This window comes from Lissotriton vulgaris, chromosome 5 (assembly GCF_964263255.1).
Source record: "Lissotriton vulgaris chromosome 5, aLisVul1.2, whole genome shotgun sequence".
NCBI lineage: Eukaryota > Metazoa > Chordata > Amphibia > Caudata > Salamandridae > Lissotriton > Lissotriton vulgaris.
Genome location: NC_141693.1, coordinates 305,515,173 through 305,543,161, shown reverse-complemented (window position 1 = coordinate 305,543,161; position 27,989 = coordinate 305,515,173). Strand labels below are relative to the sequence as shown.

The window sequence follows — 27,989 nt, the reverse complement described above, 5'->3', positions numbered from 1 at the left end:
TAAGGATTTTTCGATTTTGCTGCTGTCCCCCACCCTTCCCTACTGTGCCCTGAATCTGAAAGAAACAGGTTAGTATTAGATTCCTTACCTTAGAATATCCCCAGGCGTCAGACTGGTTCCGAAAACCTTTGCGTAGCAATACCCCTGCGCGTCGTTAGGCGTCGTCTCTGGCTCCGCGTCCGTAGTCGGCGTCGTCTGCGCCGGAGTGACGTCGTCGGAGTACTTAGATGCCACACATGCGCGCTGACGTCAGTTCTTCTTTTTTCCGCGCCAGCTAGCGCATATCCAGAGAAGCTCTACCCCTTAGTCACTTTTTGACTAAAACTTTTTTGATCAATTTTTATCTTCTTCAAGTCGTTCTCGACTCTTCAGGTGCGGGTAGGGATGCCCGGGTTCAAACCCTGCTCGAAGTGTAGTCGACTGATGTCGAATACCGACCCCCATCGCCGGTGTTTGCAATGTCTAGGCCTCGACCACAACTACCGTTCCTGTTCCGACTGTCGGGCCCTGACGTCGGAGGCTAGGCAGGAGCGGTCCCGCAAGCGGCTCGAGCTCCGGCAGTCAGCCCCGCCCCATTCGAGGTCCCGGTCCCATGGGAGGTCGAGGGACCGGTCGCGGGGACGGAGCCCACGCATCTCCGGAAGTCGGCATCGGTCTTCTGGTTCCTCCTCAGGTAAGAGGCATGAGAGTTTGGAGCGGCGTCATCGCTCCTCCGACCGCCCCCGACGCTCGCCCGACGCGGCCGGAGTTTTGGGTGGCACCACCCACGCGGCTCCGCTGAAGTCGCTAGCGCCGCATCCTGCCCCACACCTTCGGGTCCCTGAGCAAGATGCGACGCGGGAGGAGATCGAGCAGTACCTCATGGCCATGAGGTCGCTCTCTTCTCCACCGGGCCCCTAGTGGGTCGAGTGCTCCAGCACCGACGCCGCCGGCGGCTTCGGCCCTGGTGCCGCCGGCGACTTTGGTCCCGGCGCCGCAGGCCCCGGCCGGATCCGGATCCGGGTCGATGCCGGTCGACCTTACGACCTCGCCGGCGCCGTCCCCAAGGGTGTCACCACCGGCGTCGACTTCGGTTGACGCCGGCCCCAGTCCTTCTATCGCTCCCGTTCAGCCGTCGACAAGGCCCCGTTGGGCGCCGTACGAGACAGCTATTGGTACATTCCAGTTCCATGAACGGGCCCCGATTGTTGATCCTGGCTACCAGGCATTGGGTGACGAAGAGGACTGGGAGGGGTCTGAGGCCCCTCTGACACGGGAGTGTCAGGACCAAGCGGACTGGACAGAGGAGCTTGGGGAGGCCAGCGGCCTGGACCTCTCTCCAGACACTGGTTTTGTCTCCCCTCCTACCGTGGCTACGGAGGAAGGGGCAGCATATAGCGTAGTACTGATGCGGGCGGCTAAGGCCTTAAACCTTACGCTCCCCTCAGCGGCCGTGAGGACTAATCTCCTCACCGAGGTCCTCAAACCGCAGTCAAGCTCGGTCGAGCCTCTGCTGCCGTTCAATGAGGCCTTATGTGACGTTCTGTTGGGCACCTGGTCCAAGCCCGCCTCAGGACAGCCAGTGGACAGGAAGGTGGCCAGACGCTACCGCCCGGCTCCGGGTGACCCAAGTCACCAAGCCGTTTCTTGGCTAGCAAACACTGGAATAGCCTCCCCTTGAATCTTCGGATGGAGCCCTCCGAAACAAGATTCAGACAAAATCTAAAAACTCATCTCTTTCCCAAGTAAATAGCTTCCTGATACATTCTAGGATTTTAGTGTAACTTGGTTTTAGCTTCATCTGGGAGCAGTAGTTTTTCAGCGCGGGGACACACCGTCATAGGTGTAACCAGGCGCTTAAGAAATGGTCTTATTATTATTATTTTATTATTAAGTTTCCTGTCGACCCACCCCACCCCCGAGAGCCTGGTTACCCAGGCCTCTAACTCCCAGACCGGGTTCCTGTCGGCTCCTCCCGACAGGAAATCCAAGAGGTTTGAAAAATTTGGCAAGAAAGTGTTCTCGTCCCTTAGTCTGGGACTGCGGTCAGTCAACACCGCATGCCTCTTGGGCGCTACACCCACACCCTGTGGGACACGGTTGCGGACGTGCTGCCACATTGCCCTGAGGAGGTCAGGGCTAAACTTGCCCAAGCCCTAGTGGAGGGTCGCGATGCGGCACAGTACTCTATCCGGTGCGGACTGGATACCACGATACACTAGGCAGAGCAATGGCCACGACAGTGGCGGTCCGACGCAACGCCTGGTTACGGTGCGCCAATTTTTCGGCCGATGTCCAGGCTACTCTTCTGGACATGCCGTTTGATGGCCGTCGCCTGTTTGGCGACCAGGCAGACCACGCGCTTGAGCGCTTTAAGGACTCCAGGGCTACGGCCAAGTCCTTGGGCCTCTCGGCCCCGCGCCAGCAAATGGGTGCCTTTCGCTCCGTTCGTGGCCAAGGAAGGGGCGCTCCCACACTAGCCGCCAGCCACACGCCGCCTCAACAGAATCTTCAGCGTGGTGGCGGCCGTGGAAACCGCCGGGGAGGCGGTCGGGGTCAACTGCGAGGTCAGTCCGCACCCCCTCCCGCAGCATCCGCCTCAAAACCTTCCTAGTCCGAGTTTTCAGGCCCATGTGACGCCAGTGGGGGGCAGGGTCCGCCATCACCTCTTCCACTGGAGCTCCGTCACATCGGACAGGTGGGTGCTGCAAATCGTCCGAAGGGGCTACTCCCTCCCCTTCGAGGCGACCCCTCCAGCCATGCCATCGCAGTACCACCGCGTGTCGGGGGACCACTTGCGACTTCTGCAGGAGGAAGTTACGGCCCTCTTGGCCAAGGGGGCCATCGAGCACGTTCCTGGGCCAGAAGTAGGGTGTGGTTGCTACTCCCAGTACTTTCTGGTACCCAAGAAGGGCAAAGGGGGCCTACGCCCTATCTTGGACCTACGGAACGTCAACGGCTTCCTCCGGAAGGAGAAGTTCAAGATGTTGACTTTGGCTCAGGTCTTGGCTGCCCTAGACCCGCAAGACTGGATGGTGGTGTTGGACTTGCAGGACGCCTACTTGCACATCCCCGTCCTGCCGGCCCACCGGCGTTACCTGCGGTTCACGGTAGGCCTCGAGCACTTTCAGTTCACCGTGCTCCCCTTTGGCATTAACAGCGCCCCACGGGTGTTCACGAAAGTGATGGCAGTGGGCACAGCTCATCTGCGCAGGTTAGGGGTTTCAGTCTTCCCCTACCTCGACCACTGGTTGTTGAAGGCGGGCTCGCCCCAGACAGTCGTCAACCACCTCCAAATTACGGCGGATCTTCTGCACCTGCTTGGGTTTTCCATCAACGTGCCGAAATCACACCTGTGTCCCTCCCAAAAGCTCCTCTTCATCGGAGCTGTTCTGGACTCGGCGCAGTTTCGGGTTTATCCTCCCCAGCAGCGGGTCCGGGATATTCAGGCTCTGATTCCGGTCTTTCAGACTTTATCTCGGGTTTCGGTCAGGTTGACGCTGCGGCTCTTGGGGCTGATGGCTTCCTGCATCCTTTTGGTGCATCACGCCCGGTGGCGGATGTGGGCTCTGCAGTGGGACCTGAAGTTTCAGTGGGCCCAGCATCAGGGCAACCTGTCCGACCATGTCCTAATCTCGGAGGGCACTGCGAGACAGCTGCAGTGGTGGCTCACGGACCGTGATTGGGTCAACGGCAGATCTCTCCCCCTTCCCCAACCGGAGCACGTGGTTGTGACGAACGCGTCCCTCCAGGGCTGGGGAGGCCCCATGGGAGAGGCGGAGATGAGAGGCCTCTGGTCTCTGGCGGAGACCCAGCTCCATATCAACCTTCTGGAGCTGCGGGCGATTCGTCTGGCACTGAAGGCATTCCTCCCTTCTGTCCGAGGGAGTGCAGTGCAGGTGTTCACGGACAACAACACCGCCATGTGGTACTGCAACAAACAGGGCGGTGTGGGGTCCTGGACCCTCTGCCAAGAGGCTCTGTGGCTCTGGCAGTGGCTGAAACATCAAGGCGTGACCCTGGTGGTTCACCACCTGGCTGGTTCTCTGAACGCCAGGGCGGACAAACTCAGCCGACGGTGCTCGATGGATCACGAATGGCGTCTGAACTCGGACGTGGCGCAAGGCATCTTTCTGCAATGGGGAGAGCCTTGGTTAGATCTATTCGCCACCGAAGAGAACGCGCAATGTCATCAGTTCTGCGCGTTGGAATTTCCAAGGCGGCACTCGCTCGGCGACGCATTTCGTCGCGAGTGGAGTTGCGGTCTGTTATACGCCTTTCCGCCTATACCACTTCTGCCCAGAGTGCTGAAGAAGATCAAGCGCGACCGGGCCCAAGTCATCCTTGTGGCTCCGGACTGGGCTCGAAGGTTCTGGTATCCCGAGCTACTCAATATGTCAGTCGGTCCCCCGATCCGTCTGCCTCTTCAGGAGGACCTTCTGTCGCAGCAGCAGGGGACGGTCCTCCACCCGAACCTGTCCAGTTTCCACCTCCATGCTTGGAGATTGAGCGGCAGCAGTTGAGGCCATTTGACTTGCCTCCTGAAGTTTGTAACGTTATTCTGGCAGCCAGGCGTCCCTCCACAAAGTCGGTATACGCCTGCCGGTGGAACAAATTTGTGGCATGGTGCACAGCAAAGGCTGTGGATCCCCTTTCTGCCCCTCTTTCTGAAGTTCTTCTCTTGCGTCTTTCTCTCGCCCAGCAGGGCTCTGCTCTGGGCACTATCAAGGGCTACCTTTCTGCTCTTTCGGCCTTCCTAAGGCTGCCTGATCAACCTTCTTTGTTCAAGTCCCCTATAGTAACTCGTTTTCTGAAGGGCATCACACACATGTTTCTACCTGTTCCCTTTGTGATGCCTCAGTGGGACTTGAACCTGGTTCTTACTTTCCTGATGTGCGCTCCCTTTGAGCCACTTCATTCTTGTCCTCTCTGTCTTCTCACCTTGAAGACAGCTTTCCTGGTTGCCATCACCTCTGCCAGGAGAGTGAGTGAGCTCCAGGCTCTATCTTGCCAACCCCCTTTCCTGTCTGTGCATCCGAACAAAGTGGTGCTGCGTACAAAACCATCTTTCTCTCTGCTTTCCACATCGGGCAGTCCATCACCTTGCCCTCCTTCTTCCCGCCTCTGCACCCTTCAAAGGATGAAGAGCGGCTCCATCGCCTGGACCCAAAACGTGCGCTTTCATTTTATGTGCATCACACACGCCAGTTCCGGGTGGATGATCAACTCTTTGTTGGTTACGTGGGTGCGAAGAAAGGACGGGCTGTGCATAAGGGGACCATCTCTCGGTGGGTCGTCTAATGCATCAAGGCGTGCTACTCCTTGGCTAGAAAGGAGCCTCCAGTTGGGCTGAGAGCCCATTCCATTCGGGCCATGGCGGCTACTACTGCCCTGGGTCGGGGAGTTCCCCTGCAGGACATTTGCCAGGCGGCTACGTGGGCCTCGCTGCACACCTTTGCAAGGCACTACTGCCTGGACAGTCAAGTCTGGAGGGATGGCTTCTTTGGCCGTTCCGTCCTCCAGGACTTTCTGGTGTAAGTATTGGTTCGCAGACCCACCAACGGGGTTGGTATTGCTGGGGTATCTTTTCTAAGGTAAGGAATCTAATACTAACCTGTTTCTTTCAGATGAACAAGTTACTTACCTTCGGTAACGATATATCTGTAAGAAACAGTAGTTAGTGTTAGATTCCTTACCACCCCACCCATCCTCCCCGTTCTGCGAACTGATACCCAGGGTTAAGGTCATCCCCTTTCAGGGACCTAGTTTCCTGGCACCAGTGTTGGTTCTAGCATGGCTCTGCGTATCTGGCGCGGAAAAGCTGTGTCTAAGCTGTGATGTCAGCGCGCATGGGCGGCATCTAAGTACTCCGACAACGTCATTCCGGCGCAGACAACGCCAACGACAGACGCGGAGCCAGAGACGACGCCTAACGACGCACAGGGGTATTGCTACGCAAAAGTTTCCGGATCCAATCTGACGCCTGGGGATATTCTAAGATAAAGAATCTAATACTAACTACTGTTTCTTACAGATATATCGTTACTGAAGGTAAGTAACTTGTTCTTTAGGTGCGGCCCAAGTATAGGCCGGACACGAAACGCGCGTCGGCGCTTGAAGATAGTCCCAGAGTGTTCAAACTGGTCCCAATCCTGCTTGAGACCCTACGGTACTTTAGTTGGCAACTTGATTGTGTTTTGAGATGTGTGATTGAATTGTTTTGATGTATGCATGTCGTAGTATGATTGTTTGTATGCGTGAAGGGATGTGTGGGACACTGTTTAGTATTGTGATTATTTATTATGGATGTAGAATTACCTTTTTAGCAATGCGTTTGAATTGAAAACTATAATACAAATGAAATCTTTTTTCTATCATTTCTGTGGCTTTTTGATATAAATGGTATGTACCAGTCTGCTTCAGATAATTTTCAAAATTCTGGGACTCAGGTAGAGTAGGGGTAGGGCCCTTATAATGATCAGATCTAGGCAGCAGCTTTGTCCTTTTGGTCTTGTTAGAGCCATGGCCTTTACAGTGGTGCTGGTCACCATGCTTGGTTGCTGCCCACTCAGTTCTTGGGAGCTGTCCAGTTGTCCTTGATTGACATGCCCATCGATGGCTCTCACCTATTTGGTGACAAAGCCGACCTGGAGACCTTAACTTTCCATTATTGGGGAGGAAATATAACTTAAAGTATCTGTACTGGGGTTACCACAACGAGTTACTTATATCAGATAATCTTTCTCCATATTTTTGCCTACTTTTAAAGGCAGCTTGCTGGTGTGGGGATATCTGTGGACTATGAAAAACATGATTGGAAGCTGTTTCTAATGGTTTTTCTTGATATTTAATCTAAAAATGTGCCTCATAAGGGGTTTCTTAAAAAAAAAAAGAAAAACATATAAGCTGAAATTAGGTATTCTTTCCCCTTATGAGACTAAAAGGTCTCTAATGCACATTAGCAAAGCATTACCAAACTGAGAGAGTTGGGGATCCAGCTTTCTCAACTGTGACTTTCCCTGGTCTGTTGATTTACATGTGCATTTTTATTTGCTAGAAGGATAATGAGAAATACTTGTTTTAAAAGCCCTCTTCCAGCACCTTCCTGTAGGCCTTAAACAGTCGCCACAAAAACTATTTGGAATATCAAGATTATGTTTTACAGAGATAAACCTGTGATATGTTTGTTAAGTCTGTCTCTTTCTTTTTTTATCAATGTTGAACTTTGTGTCATGGTACTTCTCTTACTGCAGACCAGACCTGTTCAATTCACTGTCCACGCCATTGTCACTAACTCTGATTTGGAGATCAGCCCAGCTGAAGTGGATTTTGGATATTGTACCATACATGAAGCTGTCCAGGCCACTGTGCTACTCACCAATAAGTCCATCCTGCCCCAGGAATTTGGATTTGTGGGCATTCCAGAGGTACAGAGTGCATTCTTTGTAGAATTGAGAATCAGTTCTCTAAAACCGATATAGAAATCTTAGATGTGCTTAATGTGTCAGTGTTTTTAGAGTACATTCAGCAGGGACTGAGCACTGAAGATAATTTGGCATATGTATTGTAAAGGTGTAGACAGAAGGGTCTAAGCATGTAGTAACTGGAGTAGCAGTGAGTGTATTAGCAGGGGCTGAGTAGATGACAACTGCATCATATTAAGTCCCTAGGCATCTGAGGCTGAAAATATAACAGCTAGGCTGTTGGATGATTATGGTAGGTGCAGGAAATACTTGGAGTACAGCTAACTAAACCAAGAGGGACTAAGCTGATAATAGCTGGAATAGCGGAGCACTACAGTCCGTGACAACTGAGGATGTAATATCTGGATTATCTAGGGAGTATTTTTCGGGCATCGTCTATTCATATATGTGAAGCCTGTTGGGAATAAGGATAACATGATAATACTGGAAAACTAATGTATGTAGCCTACAGAATAGCTTGAGATGTACTGTTTTTAATATATTTATTTCTTCATTGTATGATCCATAAAAGAAATAACACCTTGACCTGTAAAACGTGACTGATTCAGTTATTGTATTTTATTCGCAGTGTGCAGACATTCAGCCCAATGATGGGTTTGGGACCATTTTGCCCTTGGAAACCATGACAATTGATATAATTTTCAAAGCAATGAAAGCGAAGGAATACAAATTTGATCTCATCTGCAAATCAGCTGTCAATCGGTGAGTATGCTAGCTTGGCACCCAGAGACATTCACCTGACAGCATCCCCTCCTCCTGCAGAGAAACACACAGTGATGATTTTTTAAAGTATCAACAGAGACTTAGATGTGCAATAAATGACATATATGAGATAGGTGATATTGTTCCCTTTGCACATTAAGAGAATGTTGGCAGGCACCATCAAGCTCCTTTGTAGAATTGCGCAATACTGGACTATAATATTCAATATACATTTCATTTATAATTTTGTGCTCCACACTAAAGGCCAATTTAGACTGCCGAATAGTACACATTAATCATGAATGATAAAGTTTTATCATCGTAACTTTATTGAGTTTTACAAAACAGTAAAAACGGGATTCATCAATATTTAAATAAGGTAAATTGACAGTATAATACATTTTATTTAGCTTAAAGAAGGCATACATTATCTCTAAATTCCCGTATACCTGATTTACCGTATTAAAAGGGAGTCCACACACAGATTGAGTAGAAAAAGGTAGAAGTAAAACCTTTATTAATGTGCTTCATTATAGCACCCCAAATTTCTCATTATCACTGTAAAAAAAAATAACGTTTTACATTTAGGCCGCAGGAATGTTTCCACTAACTATTGGGAACTATTACGTGTTTCCTCATTAGAATAGGCCAATTGGCTACAGTCAAAACTCCATACAGCCAATTCTAGTATTCTAGAGTTATGCTCAAGTTATTTTGCGACCCTTACAGTATTACTAATAATATTGTCTGTATCAATGTACCCTCAAATATTAGATGTAGTTTCTCAAAGTTATCAGAACAGAAATGCAAAACTAATACAGCCCAAGTAAGTAACACCATGTTCTACAACATGACTGGCATCTGCAACATTGATGCAAATTAGTCCTTTTGAATGTATTTCTTTGAAAAATGGGTCGATATCATCTAAGATATTTTTTGTTGCTAATTTAGAAGTAAACGGAGGACAAAAGGGCAGATGTACGACAGCAAAATAGGTCTGCCCAATGTACCAACTATATTTTGCGAGTCGCTATCAAATTAGCGACTCGCAAAATATGGTTTGCGACGCACTATTAGGAAGGGGCGTGCCAAGGGCGTCCCTTCCTAATAGCGAGTCTCAAACCTATGTATGATAATTTTGCGACCGCATTTGCGGTTGCAAAACACTTAAAGTTTACCACCCTTTTCAAAAGGGTGGTAAGCCACTCGCTAACGGAAAGACTTCATTATTTAAAGCAATCACAGAGATGGTGGTCTGCTGACCTCATGGTGGACTGCTGACCTCAGCAGGCCACCATCCCTGTGATGATGTAGATTCCTAATGGGCCGCAAATTGCATCCTACCTCAATAATATGCAGGAGGAAGGTCTATTTGCGACCCATTACGAATCGTGAATGAAACTGAAATAGAGTTTCATACATTAGGATTAGCAATTACCTAATTATGATTTGGAGAAAATCTCAATTCGGTAATCGCTACTTGTAATAATGATACATGTGGCCCTAGATTCGATTTACACAATTGCATGCAAGTAGTTTGCATAAAAAATTGGAAATGGAGTAATTTAATGCAGCTGATCAAGACTTATTGACGTTTTCAATAAAATACGTTTCTGCCATTCTGCTTTTGTCAGGAATGAGACTCATATTCACAGAAGCAGAATGCCAATTATTGTACCTAGAAGACACAGGCAGAACAGATTAAATATATTCTACATAGCTATTTCATAATGCCAAGCAATAAATTTGTCATCGATAGATAACAATCATATTTTTGAGCCAAGAGTTTATATTTGAAGTTAAGGTAGCCAAAACGGCATTGAATTCTGCAGCCATACATCTGTAATTTGTGAAAAGGCTGCTGACATTCAATGTCTTCACCATTGCTCGTTGTTCTAAATTTACAAAGCAAGGTCCCCCATAGGGAGTGCCATCTTTATGGTCATAGATAAGGGTTGTTTTGAAGCTTTAACTGTTGAATTAATTGGGGGTGGTACAAGTTTAGTATTGAAACATATATTAGAGTCAGTTAAGTCAAAGCAAAGGGACCAACCAACTCCTTTTCTGCATCGAACCTTTTAGGTTTCTCATGTTTAGTTTCTTCAAACTAAATATGAGAAGATCTTCAAAAAAAGCTAGATGGCATATATCTATGCATAGTGATACAAATCTCTTTTGGTTACTGGTTTAGATAACTTTTAAAATGTTCGTTTTTTCTTTCCACCCCACAGAAACTATATGTCATTAAAGAACATCAATTCTTTGATACCAGTTATGTGATATTTAGAAGAAAGTATAGTACTCAGGGCAACATGCACACTGTACTGCATTATTTGTCCCACATAAATTCAAATGTAAACACGTAGGCCCAGATTACGAGTCGGGCAGATTTAGGAGCATTGATATGAGTGTCTGGAAATGCAGTTCCAGACTCTTTCTCCACACCTATATTCACCTTTAATAATTATTTGACAGGAGTGAGAGCCCGACTTAAGTAATAATCACAATTCTTGTGAAGGTTACCTCACTAAATAAAGCTGTGCTTAACTCTCTGGTAGACTGGCACAAAACCAGCTTAACTTAGTGGCAATGTGTAAAGTATTTATGTAGTACTCAAAAAGTGCTAATTGAAAACACAACACAATAAAAATCCCGAAACCAATTTCGGAAAATAGAAAATATTTTAATAGATGACAACAAAAATCCATTCAGTTGAACTGAAGATATGAAGTTTTAACTTTTGAATCAAAAATAGTTCCAAGAAGCAGAAATCGCCAACCACGGCTATCTAGTCACGCTAGACTGGGTCAAAATTAAAAGTTAAGGCGTTCTCTGACTTTGAAATTTTCCTATTGAAAACGTTGTTATAGATGAGTCATTGATGGGGCAAGATATAAAATGAATCTGAAGCAGGGCTCAGCTATAGTGAGTTGCTGAAGAGCAGGGTCCCAGCCTGTTCATTGATAAAGGTGTGAAAGCTTCGAGCAGGTGAAGTCTGAAGTCTCAGCCAAAATGGACAGGTTGATACTCGGCATCAGTCCTGATGAATCCCTCTACGTCTGGACTTAGAAACTTTTCTGGAAGTCAGATCTATTCAGTGGGGCAAACCAGCAAGTGTAATCGGACAGGCGAATCTGCTTCGACGGTGACCCCGTCTCCAGATGATTAAGTGGAGAAAAAGTTGGAGAAAAGTTTCTAATTTTCAGCTTTTGCAGTTTGGTCAGGATGAGTACAGTCTAACAACAGCCAAGGGTCTAGGACCTGGCAGGCATCACTTGGTGATAGAACTTACTCCAACAGAAGCAAGCAGCAGGTTCCAGAGCAGGTCCAGTTGGAAATGGTCAGGTGGTCTATTGCTGGGAGAGAGGCCGTTAGAAAATTGTTGTGTCCCTGTTGCTCAAACAGGAGGTAGGCCAACTGACTCTTGTAGTCACTTCTGTCATGTTATGGGGATTTGCATGGCGTACTTAACACCTGTGGGGTATCTAGGCACTGGAGTAGATGAGTAGGCCTATTCGGCTCGTAGTATAAGAATAGCCAGGTCTTCAGTTTCTTGCAAAACTTGAGTAGGGATGGGGAGGTCCTGATGTGGTATGGTAGGTTGTTCCAAGATCTAGCTACGATTTAGGAGAAGGAGTGTTCTCCTGATTTGCTCCTAGGATTTGGGTATTTGCGCATAGTGGAGTGTGGCTGAGCGCAGTTGACTGGTGGGTTGGTGGAAGTTGAGGCAGATGGGTCCAACATTGTTGAGGGCTTTGCATGTGTGGGTGAGCAGCTTGAATTTGCATCACTTCTGGATTGGTATCCAGTGTAGCTCTCTGAGGTGAGGTGTGATGTATGTGCTGTGGGAGGATGAGTCTGGGGACGGTACTGTGGGTGGTCTGGAGTCTTTGTATGAGTTGATGCGTAATGCAGGCATAAAGTGCTTTGCTATAGTCTAGTCTGCTGGCGTAGCAGGCCTCAGTGATATGTGTCTGGTGTCAGTGGGGTGCCTTTGGGATAGTTTGCGGAGCATACTTAGGATGTAGAAGCAGGAGATGGTGACGATGTTCACTTGTTTGCCCATCATGAGTCTGTCGTCCAAGATGATGCTGAGGTTTTTGGAGTGTTCAGTGTCGGTGGGCTTGGGTCCCAGGTCTGCTAGCCTCCAGGAATTGTCCCTGAGGACTTCTGTTTTATCTGTGTTGCGTTTTAGGCAGTTCTGTTACATCCAGTTTGCCACATTTGACATAAAGGTGGTGAAGTTGTTCCTGGTGATGTGGTTGTTGTCTGTGAGGGAGAGGCTGAGCTTGGTGCCTTCTTTGTAAGAGACAGTGTTGATTTCTTAAGATCAGTTGACGTGGGCGTGTGGCGGCATGTAGACTTTAAAGAGGGTAAGGCTCAGCGATGATCCTTGAGGGACGCCTCAGATTAGGTTCTTGGGTTCAGAAGTGCAGAGTGGGAGCCTAACTCACTAGATCCTGTTGGAGAGAAAAGAGGCCAGCCATCTGAAGGCAGCTCCAGGTAATCCAGAGTTGTAGAGTCTTCCGATGAGCATGCTTTCCATTATGAAGCTCATCTCAGCAAGTAAGCACCTCCTCATTGTCCCTAGGTTTACTAGGTTTAAAAAGGTGAGATGGGGAGGTAGAGCCTTTTCAACTGTCGCTGCTAAATTGTGGAATTCCCTCCTGGAGGAAATTTCAGGGCAATTGTCACACACCCTTTTTCGAAAGGCGTTAAAGACCTGGCTGTTTTCAATGATGTCTGTTTGAGTGCGTCCTCTTCTGCTTGCATATCGCTCTGCTAATAGCGCATTGATGCCCTTGGGCTAAGTTAGCGCTTTATACATTTTATATTCATTCATTCTATGGGAGACGGTGTCAAAGGCTTCGGAGTGTTTGGCTAGTATCAGAGCTGCAGTTTCCCCTTTGTCCATGATGGTCCGGATGCCATCAGTTGCTGCGATGAGAGTGGTTTTCATGGTGTGGTTGCTGCGGAACCCAGACTGCCAGATGTCTAGTAGGTGGTGTCGTTCAAGATGGTTGGAGAGTTGTTTGTTGGGAGCTTTCTCCACGACTTTGGATGGAAATGGCAGGAGTGTGATGGATCTGTAGTTGCTCTTTTTTGCTATGGGTTTTTTCGGGGGAGATGTGATTTCTGTGTGTTTCCTGTTGTCTAGGAAAGTTCTACTTTGGATGGAGGTGTTGATTATGGTGGTAAGGTGGGAGTTGATCAGAGTTCCTCTTAGGTTGTAAATATGGTGGGGTCAAGGGTCAGTGGGGGCCAGGAGTGGATTGTTATCATGATTTCTGCGGTGTCTTTTGGGGTGGGGGTTTTCCAGTTTGTGATCTTGTGGTCAGATTTGGTGGTGGAGGGCGGCTGGTTGATGAGTTCTTGTGTCTTGGGTTGGGGGTCAAAGTTGCTGTAGAGCTTGAGGATTTTGTTGTGAAACAAATCAGAGAGATCACAAGTCTTGCAAAGTGGTGATGGAATTGGTGGCAGCTGGCGGGGTTGGAGAATTCTACGACGATATTGAAGAGCTCCTTGCAGTTGTTGGAGCTGTTTTCCAGTCTGAGAATTAGGACTGATTTGCTTGCCTTGTTGAGTTGGGTCTGATATTTCCTTAGTGCAAACTTGTAAGAGCTTCTTGCAGTAGTGAGGCGGCTGGTTCTCCATTCTCTACAGCTGTTTGCAGTGGCGTTTGGAGTTTCTAGGGTCTTCATGTGTACCAGCTGGCATGTATTTTGGTTCTTGAGTGTCTGACATTCTTCAGGGGGCTAGGGTGTCTGCGTGGTAGCGATCCAGATGTTGAAGGCTTTGATATTGGCATGCAGGTTGCCAATGAGGTTAGTTGATGGACATTGAGGTAGTTGGGTCCAGTCTGTGTCCTTTACCTTGTTCCTTGTTCTGAGGTTGTTAGTAGTCTTGGCTGTGGGCAGTTGGGGTGCGTCGATGAAGAATTGGATGATGGAGTGCTGTGTCCAAAAGAACGGAGTGAGGTGGCTGAACTTGACCTTGTTACTGGATGCGAAGAAGGGGTATATGAGGTGTCCTGTATTGTGGGCAGGGCCTTGGTTGATCTCTACAGTGGAGTTGGAATTTTTCTGGTCACCAAGTAAGATGAAGTCATTTAAGCTGATGGTGATGGTGGCAATGAGGTCTGCGAGGAGATTTCTGAAGGTGGTGCATGGTCCAGGGGTCGGTAAACTAGGGGTGCCTTTGATGGTGGTGTGGTTGCCAGTCTGTAGCTGGATGTCAATATGTTCCATGAAGATTGTGTTCTCATTGGTGGGGCTAGTGCAGGTAATGGAGTCCTTGTGAATGACGGCAAGTTCTCCTGGCCTTTTTGGTCTGTCCTGGTGGAGATCTTGTAGCAAAGTGGAATGGATGTGGTGATGGTGGGTGCCGATGTAGGGTTTAGCCAGGTCTCTGTCAGCAAGAGGATGTCCGGGAAATCTGTCTCTATGGTGTCCCAGATCTCTGTGGCGTGTTTGCTGAGAGATCTGGTGTTGAGGAGCATGCATGCCTGACGGGGAGAGGCATGTGTGGCGAGTTGGGTGGACGTGCTGGTGCAGGTGAAATGGCAGTGACTGCATGAGAAAGGTCCTACTGTGGAAGAGGTGGGGTGCAGAAGCAGCTGTTGTGACGGCAACCGGTGTTAAGTGCATGAAGGGTGAAGGCTGTATAGCGGATCCTTTGGTCAGACCAGAGTCCATGGCGCTGTGCGCCTTCCAGGTCCAGAGGGGCTTCCCCTTTGGCGTGCCATCGGGCACAACAGCGGCGTGCCCTCTGCACACACCTACCATTAAGTAAGTACTAGGAGTGGAGAGCACAAGACGTGGGGCAGGGCAAAGGAAGGGCAAGGCACATGAGGAAGGAGAAGGCATGCAAGGGAGATCCAGGTAATGAGTGGCTTGAGGTAGGAAAGTGCAGGAGGCTGCAAAGTGTGGGAAACTAAAGGAGAACAGGCACGAAGAAAAAGCGGGCACAAGGAAAACTGGTACAAAGAGAGAGTGGAGAGTGGAAAACAGGCACAAAGAGGGAGAGTGGATAACGGGCACAGAGAGGCATAAAGAGAGAATGGGGAATGAAAAACGGGCACTAGGACGAAGGCAGAAGAGTGAAAGAGAGTGAAAAGGACAAAGAGGGCACAGGAGTGAAGTGCGAGAGGAAGGGGCTTTGAGAAGGAGTGAAATAATGAGGCGAGGACTCGAGGCCTAAAGGGCCTTCGACTGGTTGAAGGACCCGTCCAGGTAAGTTGGAGCTGGGACCTTCTGGGATCCTGGGTTCAGGGTAAGCAGGTACAGTCTTCCTTAACGTTCTTCAGACAGAAGGCAAGTCCTTTTGATTCTTCACAGGACCAGGAGTGTTCTGAGAGTGGTACTGGGGTTCCTACATGTATGCCCAATGCTCTATGCCTGGTGGAAACTCCCTAAGCAATAGGGCAAATGTTTGTTTGACCCTACTCACTTTGGAGAACTTCCTGTTTGTTTTAAACTATTCCACAGTGCCTCTCTCTATCTAAATCCAACATGAAAGAACCCTTTTTCTGCTGGCCAGAGCACCCTGTGTCCACCGAGAGGAGAGGTGTAGCTACGATAATGGGCAACATTTCCCAGCTAACCAGTTCTGGGGCAGCTCCCTCCTCCCTCTGGGTTTAGAGCCACGCTGAATAGCAAGGTAAAAGTGAGGCAGGCCTAGGTATGACTACATCTGCCATTGACAGGGTAGGTATTCTCTGAAGCTTAGAAAGGGGCTGGGCCCTGCCCCCAGTCCACCCACAAGGAAGAAAAACACCTCTCACACCCAAGCCCTATGCCCATTGTCTCAGAGCGATCCACATCTCATTACTGGGGAGCCACCGGTACTCAGACAACACTGGACACTGGCAGAAAGTCCCCTTTTGACTTAGGTAGGAGAATTACAACTTTCTAAAACTGTAATTTTCCTAATAGTAATAAAAAAACGGACTTGACCATTAAGTGGGAATTTAAATTGCTATTAAAATGAGCCCCTGTACCGCTTTTCTAGCTGTTCCCAACCTGAAATTAAGCACTATAAGTTGGTATAGTGTAAACCTGTGTTTTCCTATGGGAGAACCAGCCTTGCCACATTGAAAACCAACTTTGGAGGATTTTACTGTTATGGCATGAAATAATATTAATATATGTGCCCTAATTTTTAAATTGCACCACTGACCCTGTTCAATGTACATTTCGGGCCTACACAGTGCTTAATTTGTAAACATAATAAGTCGCGATGCCACTGCAGCTTTCATAACCAATTCCCCCTGCCAGCTGTACCAATGACAGAACCAGGACAACTACTAACCATCACACTCTTACAAGAGCGACAATTCAGACTAGTCGATGTCCCCAAAGGTATGAGAAAGGCTTGGGCAGCAGGTATTAGTCACTTTTAATGTATATTGAATGAATAAACAACTATTGTGATTACCTTGAAATCAGACAAACAGTGCCACCTTGTGGCAATCTGTAACAAGTGCTGGTGTTGAAAATTAAGTGCTGGTGCCAAGCACCAGAAACCACCGGCTCAGTTTAAACACTGCCTACTTTAGGGTGGACTTATAAGCTTTGAAAAGGAAGGTTTGGGACTTGCAAAAGGTTTGTTTTGCCAGGGCCAAATGGAGGTTTTACAACTGCATACCCAGGCGGCAGGGGCAGGCATTGAGACAGGTTTTATCAAAATGAGTGCTGCAGTAGCTCACTATTAGTATTTTACAGGCCCTAGGTACATGTATTACCATATGCACATAAGGACTTATTACTTTAAATGTGCTAATTAGGAATATGTCAATTTACCATGTTTAAAGGGAGAGCACAAGCACCTTACTTCTGCTTAGCAGGAGTAAAGTGTGCAGAGTCCTATGACCAAAAAACATCTGGGGGGATGCCCCGCAAAAGATGACCATTTCCAACACCATCTTTTACAAATGAATGCCTAAGGTGTGAGGAATAGCCATGCTCTGAGCAGGTGGTAAATTGGAGCATGTGGGCTTACGTGGAGTGGAGGAGGTGAAGGAATGTTGCTTGACAAAGGGCAGTATTATATGCTGTCTAGGTCCAGGGGACAGGGATCAGCTGCACTTGCAGCACAATCTTCTTTACCTATAATGGCTAGATTTTCACCCTGGTAAAATTAGAGCTGGCATTTTGACACCCGGGAAATCTGGGTGCAGGTAGACACTGATCATTTGTAGTTGATTACGCATTATTCCTCCTGGGGCTACAACTAAGTCATACTCTTATTCCGGACCTTGATATGCAAATATAACATATAGTCTGGATTAAATGTTTCTTAAAGGAATAAACTAAAAATAGTATTATTATAATCTTCATTGCATAGGAATGCATACATAGTTTGGCTACCCCAATGCGAAATCCAAATTTGCCTGATGTACAGTCACGACACTTTAAAATCCAGAAAAAATCATGCTACTGTATAATTGCACTCCCTACTCCAAACTGTATCTTGTGCCACCCCATCCGACTCCCCAAATTAATAAGTATGTGGTCTCCGGCTACCATTGTCTCCACTTCAAAACATATCTAGTATTCTCCTTTTCCCCTTCTAAAGTATATCTAGTACCCCAACCCCACTCTGCAAGACAAATATTTTGTGGCCTCCATATTATGCCTACTTAATCATTGAATTACAGACTATGGCAGAAGTTTTCTGTTTTCATCTGTGCAAAAAGCAATACCATTGTAAAGTTAAAACATTGGACTTGACATTGCTTTCACATGCCTTGTCAAAGTACGCAGCAGAGATAGCAATCATCTCAGTAGAAGGAAAATATGACTCTATCCTTCTGAGGATGAAAAATAAAAACATTAAATAATAACTAACGATGGAGGTTACACTTTGGTATGCACTGGTGAGTATTAAATGAAAGTTCAATGAAGTCACTTAAATATGAATTGAAACGCTCAACTTCATGTGGCCCACCGTCAAGACCACTCTCATACCCAAGAATATAACAAGTCCAGAAGGAGCGCGTGTATCCAAACAATCAACAATAAAAAATTGTAGTCCAAATTATGAAATCCAGATGGCAGCTTTGTATTCAGTTCATTTATTTGTAAAGATTATCGTTCTTCCAAAAGTGTTGAAATTTTTTTGTAATCCAACATCACACACAACAATTATTTGTTTGCACAGCCTACGCATTTCGTCCCACCTAGGGATATCAGGGCTGTAAAGTAAAAAAAAGAAACATAATAGCACGATCCAATACACAATGAATATAACAATAATTACATGTGCTAATAAAAAATATATATATATATATATATATATATATATATATATATATATATATATATATATATATATATATATATATATATATATATATATATATATATATATATATATATATACATTTCCATCCGTATTAATGATTGTATCCATACTTGATACATACACCTGCCTATTTAACAATCTACAATCTCGGAAAGAGGTACCTATATGAAGAATATTAGTCAAAGACTCTCAGCCAATATGATCCATAGACATTATGCATCTCAAAACAATCCTATAATTCACCATCATATGTGCTTCTTCACTGCTTATTAGTTATTATATTTAAACTAGACAGATTCCTTAACAAGAGTCCTATTGCTGTTCTGAGTCCCTGTATTTTGGTCCACTAACCAAATCTTGGAGCATAGCAGCGTCCTTCAACTTCATATGTCCCCGTGCCTCTCAACATTCAACATAAAAGAAAAATTAAATTCAACATACCTCCTTTATTCTTAACGAACGAATTACGCAAAAAATATTCTCTGCATTCCTTCTTTGATCTTTCCTGATGATCAAAATTGCATTTCTCTCCGAACATTCAGCGACATCTATATCGAAACACAATGTTCCCTCCCTATCAGTATTTCCTACAAATAGGTTAGTTAATTCATCTTCATTCCCCCCCCTATTTCCCTTCTGTGAAACATCTCACAGTCAAGCCTCTCACCTTCAAAGTTCCTTAAAATTTCTTTCTCCTATCTTCATCCCAGTATTACATATGTCGACGAAATTATGCGCCATTCCACTGTAGTTTTACTGGCCAAAAAACACTACAAGGGATATTTTTTTAGATGTCATTCATATCCATTGCATCTCCACAATCAAGCCATTCTTTCCCTTCTTTAAATGAACTGAATACAAATCTGGCATCTGGATTTCATCATTTGGACTACAATAGTTTATTGTTGATTATTTGGATACACGCACTCCTTATAGACTTGTTATATTCTTGGCTAATAAAAACATCCTTGTTTAAAAAATGAGGACAGGATTTCCAAATGACAACCACAGTGCTACACATCTTTTACTTCAGTTCAACCACCCCAAGTCAACTCTAATTTTGATAGACTTTCCAATATCTGAGACCTTTTTTGAACACTCAAATAGGAAACCCATTTTCTTTGGAGAGAGTGTTTTCTATTCAAGGCAATTGCATGTTTTTGTGGTCAACTCATCCTACCAGGTCAGCGGAACTCACAATATCATGCATACTCTTTGCATCAAATCCTGACACACAAGAGCCTTTTCAGTGGAGACTTCGGGTTTAGTGGTGCCAACATCCGCACAATTTTTAATGGCAAACTGAGAGTTTTACCAGTAGCCGTACAATCATTTGTAAGCTAATGCTTTCAAAAGAATATGATTCAATGTGTTCTTGTTGACCAATAGCTACTAACAAAACACATATGACATAGTTCTCTGTGAATAAGAGGTGGTCACTTGGTCACTTATGGCTGATCCAGAGACACTGCACCTGTTCTTCAAAAGAAATCATGAAATGTCTGGATCTGAGCAATGTATGTGATTCTAGGATTGTATCAGAATGGCCATAAAATAATGGTCCCAAGTTTCCACAACTGACAGACAATAAACAGGCTCCTGTTGAGCCTGGATCACCTTCCCAACCTCTACGGTAAGTTTCTCCACTACCAGGCATCAATTTTTGAGCTTGGTTGTTTGCCTCCAGAATTATTCCTCCAGTATCAATACTGAATCATACCGCGGTCATGACACGTATCAACAGGAAACAATTTTGTTGTACCTCTTTTACTTAGCCACATCAGTCTCACAGTTCTCCTTTTTCAAAATACATCTTCAAGTTATTTTAGACCCTACAAAGTTGCTTTCTCATCTTCTTCACTTCACAAGTCCAGTGATTCTTTTTATTTGTAAGATAGTTTCTTCTTATGAGTTGGGGTATTTCACCCGGAAGATAACTACTGGTGAAATACCCCAAGTCACAACTATGAGCCTCTGGGTCTGGAATTATGGGGTCTGAAAACTCTGGACCTGAATAGTTTCGGCCTGAAGACACCAGGCCTGGTACTCTATCTGCAGTGTCAGGTGCTGCGGGCAGTAACTTTGCCTGTCCCTAGCCTACCACCTATAGCAGTCCGGGGGAAGCAAACAATTCTTCCCCTGGATAGGCACAAGCATGCCCTGCAGTCACTCACACCATTTGCACTTCCTTTGAGTCTGCTCAGAGCAGACTGAAAATGTCAGTGTTTTTTTCTACCAGATTTTGGGAAATCTTCTCATGAAAGGACCCAGTAACTTCGGTTCTAATAAGTTATTTCCCATTAGTACAAAAAACCCTTTAATGGCTACAATTTACTGTAGGAAAAACTCTCCAATAACATAGATGCCAGACCCCCAGTATCTCTGCACCAATTTCCAGCCAACTCACAATGAGGACCCAAACAAGTAGTATTTCTAGTTAAGACTTATTTCCCCCATGAGAACTCGTTATTGTACTTTTAAAATGTATGGATAATCCTTTGGAGTACATGTGCACGTCCTCATTTCTGCATCTTTCAGTAAAACATCTTTTGAAGTGGAGAACATTACAGCTCTTGGAGGGAGTCCTGAGTCCCAAAGAACCATGCACAGTGTTCACAAGCGTAAGAGAGTATTAGTGACATCATTGCCTACTCCCAAAGGTGTGTATGATTTCACATACATCAATCCACATCTCTGCTTGCCTTCTTTGAATACTTATCCTCTCCTTCGGAGAGGCCACTCATCACCGATGATGCTAAAAGGGCCATTCCACTTCCCTCAAAGTTTAGTATGAACAAATCTGGAACTCTGTGCTGGGGCATTCATTAACTTTGGCGCCATGGTGAAAACAATTAAGGATTACAAAGCATCATTTGACAGTTATTCATGCCTCAGAGCATGGATATACCACCGCTCAATAGCAGCTCAATACCCTCCTATGCAGCAGTGTCAAGCATCATAAACTCGCATGCCTTGAATAATTTCCTATTGTCAGCTAAGGAGCTGACAACAACAGTAGTTGACCACAGATATAAAATATTTAACAACACAAATTGATTTTAAATTTGGCCTATGTTTTTTTCAGGCAATTCAAAATATTGTGTCGGGCCATTGGCGTCCACCCACCTCTGGAGCTGTCCCAGTCTCTAGTTTGCTTTGCTGCCACAAGTCTGAATGATGTGTCCACTGCCACCCTGTTTGTGATCAACGGGCACACCAGCAGTAATGAGTTTACCCATGTTGTGGCAAGGATTGGCAAAGGCAGCATCGCCCCAGTGGGACCCACTTATTTTGAGTTTCATGTGCCAGAGGAATCTCCCATTACCATTTCTCCATCTGTTGGTACCGTCTTTCCAGGAAAGGTAATTCTTCATTTACAAATGTATCATCAATTGTTGTATTTAAGATGAATGCAGAATGATAGTAAATCAAGACTGCCAAGGCCATCTTACCTTCCCATGTTCATGCCTTCTCCAACACACAATCCTCTAATTGGTTTCTCAGTCCGAATTTAACCTCACGTTAATATTACCTATTCGTGCTCTTCTCAGGTATTTGTTGTTTTCTGTTAGTGATTGTGTCCCATAATTACTCTTACTTCCTTTAAAGCAGAACTTTGGTATGTATCTTCTGGCCCTTCCCAACGTGTTTTAGCTCTAGATCTCTTGTTCTAGATCCACACTTCCTCTGTGAAACACTCCTATTCGCTTCTTTTATGCCCCTGTAAGTATTAAATGTCACAAATATATCTTCTGTCTTACATATATATTTTCTTCTACGTACTTTTTTAGGTGCAGACCGTACACTATCTTTCTATCTCCCTTTGTAATGTTTACTATGCTTCTGCATCGTAGGATCTTTGCTGATAGCCATAAACATAGAATATTCCTGCCTGTCGTCGAGGATCCCGAAACAGTTCCTTCATATATGAGAATCAGTCTGTTGTTGGAGATAAAAAATTCATTGTTGAACAGTCTGGAAAATAGTCAGGTGGCACCTCCCAGTATAAAGGTAACAAATGAAGGAGGCCCCCTTAACTGTCAGTTCTGGGACAGGGGAGAATAAGTAGTCAAGCACAGAGGTCCCACAGTTGACCCTGATTGGGTAGTATAACCTTGTGGATGCCCCAAACTTTTGTTTTTACAAATACCAATCACACATTGTTGTATACAACAATGTGTGATTGGTATTTGTAAAAACAAAAGTTTGGGGCATCCACAAGGTTATACTACCCAATCAGGGTCAACTGTGGGACCTCTGTGCTTGACTACCTCCCAGTATAAAGACAGTGCAGGTTTTCCATCATTTGTTCTGAGACGGAAACAACCGCATTTTAAAAACAAGCATTTGCAATGCAATAGGTCTTGCATTAGGGAAGTTTGAGCTATTAGTATTGTAAAAGACAAATTTTGTATTTTTGTGTCGGTTTTGAAAATAGCTAAATTAATAGCTTTGTCGTTTACAATGCCAATAGTTTTAGCTTTCGCAAATGTGACACCTATAGCATTTGTAATGTAATATGTGTTGTATGTACGTGACTTTAGATGTATTGATATTACAAATAACAATGGCTTTTATTTTTTTAAATATTTAATACTTAAATAAAAGTTATTGTAATTTATAATGGCAATAGCTGAAACTTCTGTAAATAACTTTTGTGAAGATTATGTTCAGCGTATTTTATTGTGACAAAAATCCATTTGTAATAAAGCTTGAAACATTGAGAGAATATATTTGAACCAGTTGTTGTTGAATGGTTGCACAGATTGATGCTGTGGTGGCGCTGAGTGATTTTGTGGTGGCGATGAGTGATGCTGTAGCGTTCAGTGATGCTGTGGTAGCGCATAGTGATGCTGTGGTGATGCGATAGATAGATAGGGTGAGGGCGATAGATAGCCAGAGGGAGGGCGATAGATAGATAGAGTGAGTGCGATAGATAGATAGAGTGAGTGCGATAGATAGATAGATAGAGGGAGGTCAATAGATAGATTGAGGGAGGGCGATAGATAGAGTGAGGGCGATAGATAGATGAGTGATAATGAAAAGGCAAGGCCTGGTGAGGTCAGATTAGGAATAGTGTTGTAAAGGAAAGCCCTCCTGGGATTTGACTGATGTACGTGCAATGAAAGGCCCTGGTGAGATGTGGTGATGATTGTGAACTGGACAGTTGTAGAGATGTGATGGTGAAAAGGAAAGTGGTGGTGAAACCTGGGAATGTGCAGCCTTTTAAGGCAGCGATGCAATCAAAAATGTAACGCTGCACTAAGGGAGTCAAAGGGCTCCGCCAAGCGTGAAAAGCAGAGGGCACGGAAGGGTGGCGGAGGCAGAGAGGGAGAGCAAACTGGGAGAGAGATGACAGTGTCTATGGGGGAAGGACAAGAGTTATTAAGGGTTGAGGTGAGATCTGGAGAAGGGAGAGGACTGGAGAGAGAGAAGAAAGGAGAGATCATGCTAAAAGGGGGGAGAGGTGGGGCAGATACAATGCACCAGTGAGGAAAAGGATGCGTCTGCAGGGGAAGTAGATCATCAGAGAGGCATGCAGGTTATTGAAGAGGCTAGAAAATAAAGAGGCTGACAAAGCATCAGCTGGTAGGAAAAAGACTGAGTCAGATGGAAAAGGCAAACTGGCAAAAGGGCGCGAAAGGCAGGAAAGTTTAAAAAAAAATTTTTTTTTAATGAAACCGGGCGCCTTGGTAGGCCGCGTGTCGCCCGAGCAAATGAATTAAAAAAACTATGAAACCGGGCACAGTACTAGGCAGTGCGGCGTCTGAGCACATTAAATTAAAAAATAAACAGGAAACCTGGCGCCGTGCTTGGAGATGCAGCGCCCGAGCACATTAATTTTGAAAAAAGACATAAAACCGGGCGCCATGCTAGGAGCGCAGCGCCTGAGCACATTAATTGAAACAAGCAGTGGGGGAAGAGGCGGCAGCCGAGAAAAGGAGCAAGTGGCAGCTGACCTAGGGCCTTCATGTACTTCCTTCTGACCCTAAAGACGTGCATTCAGGCAGACTTTGGCACTAGGATGGGACACACGCATACATATGTGCATGTTCATAGAGGAATAATTAAATAATAGAAAAAGAGTAAAGCATGTGAAATGTAAGCAGAAACAACATGGTTACCTTAACACACTCTAACTAGGCCAGAAGTGCAAAAATCAGACGCTGATACATCTAAAGATAAAACATGGTGTGGTGATATGCAGAACCAAACAAAAGCGGGCCGCTGCCATATTCATACAAGGACGGAGTAGCGGGTGGGGTGTTAATGAGCCCAGCATTGCAGCATGTTCGGAGCTGCTAGGACTGCTGTTAAATAGAAGATTAGGCACATGAAATGTAAGCAGGAACAGCTTGGTTACTTTAATGCACTTGAACCCGCGGGTAGTCCAAGAATCCAAAGCTGATACATGTAAAGACAAGCGTGACAGTCACTAATTTTCTCTTAAGAATGTACGCTACTTCTGGCCTTTCCAGTCAGTCTTGCGAAATCTGTTGTCAATATCCCAAACGGCTCAGATCTTTGTACAGAGGTGAATGGTTCATCGGAAGCTGAAACAAGCCACACGAAGGGCATGGATGGGGAAGGGAAGTGGAACAATGGCACATGGAGGTAGCGTCCCCAGATTTCTTTAATCAACACGGGCCTGCTTCACGAACAATGAAGCACAGTGGGTGGAAATGGGCGGAGCATATTTAAAAGTTATACCGCAACATCCATAAAGCGGGCGCAACGCTGAGTTATAAAACACTGCGGGAGGATTAAGACAAGCTGTGAAAAGCAATTCATAAACAGATGCAAAGAAAAAATAATATTTGCCCTGGGAAAAATTGCTGATTAATATTTGAGGAGAACGAATGTTATGTTTGCTGCACTGGTGAGAATGCTGCGACAACTAACTGGAGGGCACACAGCGTTCAAAAAAGGTTTCCTTCTCTCTCACTGAGATTGGGGCATATTTGTAAATAATCATTTTTGAGGATTAAACGTGGGATTATGGCATCCTGCAGAGACCTCGCCGCTTTCAGATCTGATGCAGATAGGAATATGATGTGCAGGAGCAGACAAGGAAGGGCGCCGAGGACACGTATTAAACAGTACTTTTAAAACAAGGCTGGGGAAATGAAAGAAGGAGACCTGTTTAGGTAGGAGATGCACCAGTGAATCAGGATGAAAGTAAGGGTGAAGTGGGGAAAAAGTTAAAACTTAGTGTGATAGGCAAGTTAGAGGAAGGTTGATTCAAATCAGAGGGAAAATTGGTATAGAGTCATGCAGAGAACAAGCTCTTGGCATTGCTGTGGGGAGGGGGGAGGAGAAATGCGAGACACGGCCTGACTGCCGTGAAAGTGAAAGTACAGCCAGCCGGCCGTGGGAGGAGAAATGCCTCAGGCCGAGCGCACGCTGTGGGCAGAGCCTTTGAAGTGAAGCCCTTTGAAGTGAAGCAGCGCACGCTGTGGGCGGAGACTTTGAAGTGAAGCCCTTTGAAGTGAAGCTCTAGGAGGCAGGCGGGTCGGGGAGAAGCGCGTTCACGAGCACATGCACTGTTTGAAATCCGCCGTTGGTTTGAGAACGATTTTTCCCACTAAAATTCTCCCCTATCCATTCCTTGCGGAATGGGATAGGCGAGACCTAAAAAACCTTAAGACCACTGTGCAGCTTCTAGCTGCAGATATAGGCAACTGTATCTTCAATGACCTTTTACCGTCCCTCTCTGTTAGGGAAAAAGTACCTGTCAGATAACAGATTTATCAAAAAGTAAAAAGTTGTCCACTGTGTGTCTAACAATTACTTGTAAAGATATATACATACAACATTCAATTGTGGGTCAAATGATTCCCTAAATACTGATATATGTAAGAGAAAAAGACTTTGAGACCAAATTCCGTATTAAAAAAAAATCATTATCAACCGAAACACCCTACACTAACCTCCACTGATCTGTCCCATATCTATGAAAAACAGTTCACATAACATATATATATATATATATATATATATATATATATATATATATATATATATATATATATATATATATATATATATATATATATATATATATAAGAAACACAAAAATAAGAGAACAAATAAACTTTGAGAAAAAAATTATTAAACCGGAACAATCCTCCCCTTGCTTGACAATACTATGTTAAACCCTATAGTGATTAAAGACGAGTATGTGTAAAGTTTCTTTCTTTGCAGATCTTGTAGTTTCTTGGTACCTATAGGGGGAAATGAGTATCTACTAGCTTAGTCCAAGGGTTCATCTCCTTTGGATTGCCTCTTTGGGGGCTAGGACTAAATTTCCAATAATGCACCTGCACAAAACAGGAAAACTCCAGTTGCACTTGGTCAGCTAGGATGATCCTCTTGTTGGACTTTCAGATTACTTCCAGCTCTGTTGTATCTGTTGCTGATCAGGGAACCTACTCATTTTTCTTTGAGTCACACTTAGTCCTTTCTTTGTGGAGCCTTGAGAGTGCAGCAGGTGCAGTCCTATTGAGTGTAAGTCTTCTGTGATGCAGTCCATGGGTCCAGCGGGGCATTCCTACTTCTTTAGTTCCAGGCAGTGTTCCGAAGAGCTCCTGCAGCTCTCCCATATTTATCCTCCATTCTGGGCTGGCAAGAGGTGGGGCATCTCATCCGATAGGGGTAAAGTTACCTCCCCCTGTTATGACCACTTCCTGCGAAGTGTTGCATGGTTTTGACCCAGATGCACTGTTTTCACAAAAATCAAAAGTGAGAAAATCTCTCCTTGGTGTATGCATCTGTGTAACCCAACCCAAAGGTGTGACTAAAAACTCACTACCCTCCTCTTCCAGCCTGGCATCTCCAGGTAGCAGATCTCCTCCCACCAAATTGCTGTATTGTTTCAGCCCCAGGCCTCTAAACACCTACTCTGGGAGCATCTTAGCTCAGGCTGTCATAGGCTGAGAGGATGCTACAGGACTTCTTTAGGTAACCTTTCTATAGTTCTAAAACTGCTTCCCTGTAATAGTTATCCAAGTTGCTGGATTTATTGTAACGATTATTTTGATACTTTGAATGATATTGCGAGCTAGCTCCCAATCAAAGATAGATTTTATTACGTTTAATAAAGCCATCCTATGTTAACCTGTGGGGCTTGCAGCACTACAATAGGGAAACACGACTGGCTGTTTTTACTTACCAGGGCATATAAAAAATAATGTATATTGTCCCTGCTTTTTATAACAATACACCCTGCCCTTGAGGCCCCTTGGGAAGGCATTAGCGGTGACTTATAATTTATGAAAAAGGTGTTTTGGGGATTTGGGAGTATTTTTTATTTCAAAGTCTATTTTGGGAATAGTTCTAATTTTAGAAGCAGCCTGAAAGGCAGGCCTGGCTTTAAAATGACACCAAACACGACCGCAGTGCACACGTAAGTGAATTAAGTTCACTGTGTCCTCTAAACCTACATGTCCAACCATATACTAGGGACTTACTGGTGACTTGTCTTAGCCAATTCAAATTATATCAATTACCATGTACTTT

At 45.2% G+C, this 27,989-nt stretch overlaps 1 protein-coding gene across 2 annotated transcripts in view; it reads left to right on the top strand.

Annotated features, from left to right (window-relative positions):
- Positions 1 to 27,989, top strand: part of CFAP74 (cilia and flagella associated protein 74) — a 1,279,283-nt gene that overhangs the window by 664,237 nt on the left and 587,057 nt on the right. For both annotated transcript variants that reach the window (XM_086921531.1, XM_086921532.1), the window contains exons 25-27: positions 7,233 to 7,406; positions 8,032 to 8,165; positions 21,556 to 21,832. In XM_086921531.1, coding sequence (XP_086777657.1) covers positions 7,233 to 7,406; positions 8,032 to 8,165; positions 21,556 to 21,832 — 585 coding nt within the window. The remainder of the gene's footprint in view (positions 1 to 7,232; positions 7,407 to 8,031; positions 8,166 to 21,555; positions 21,833 to 27,989) is intronic.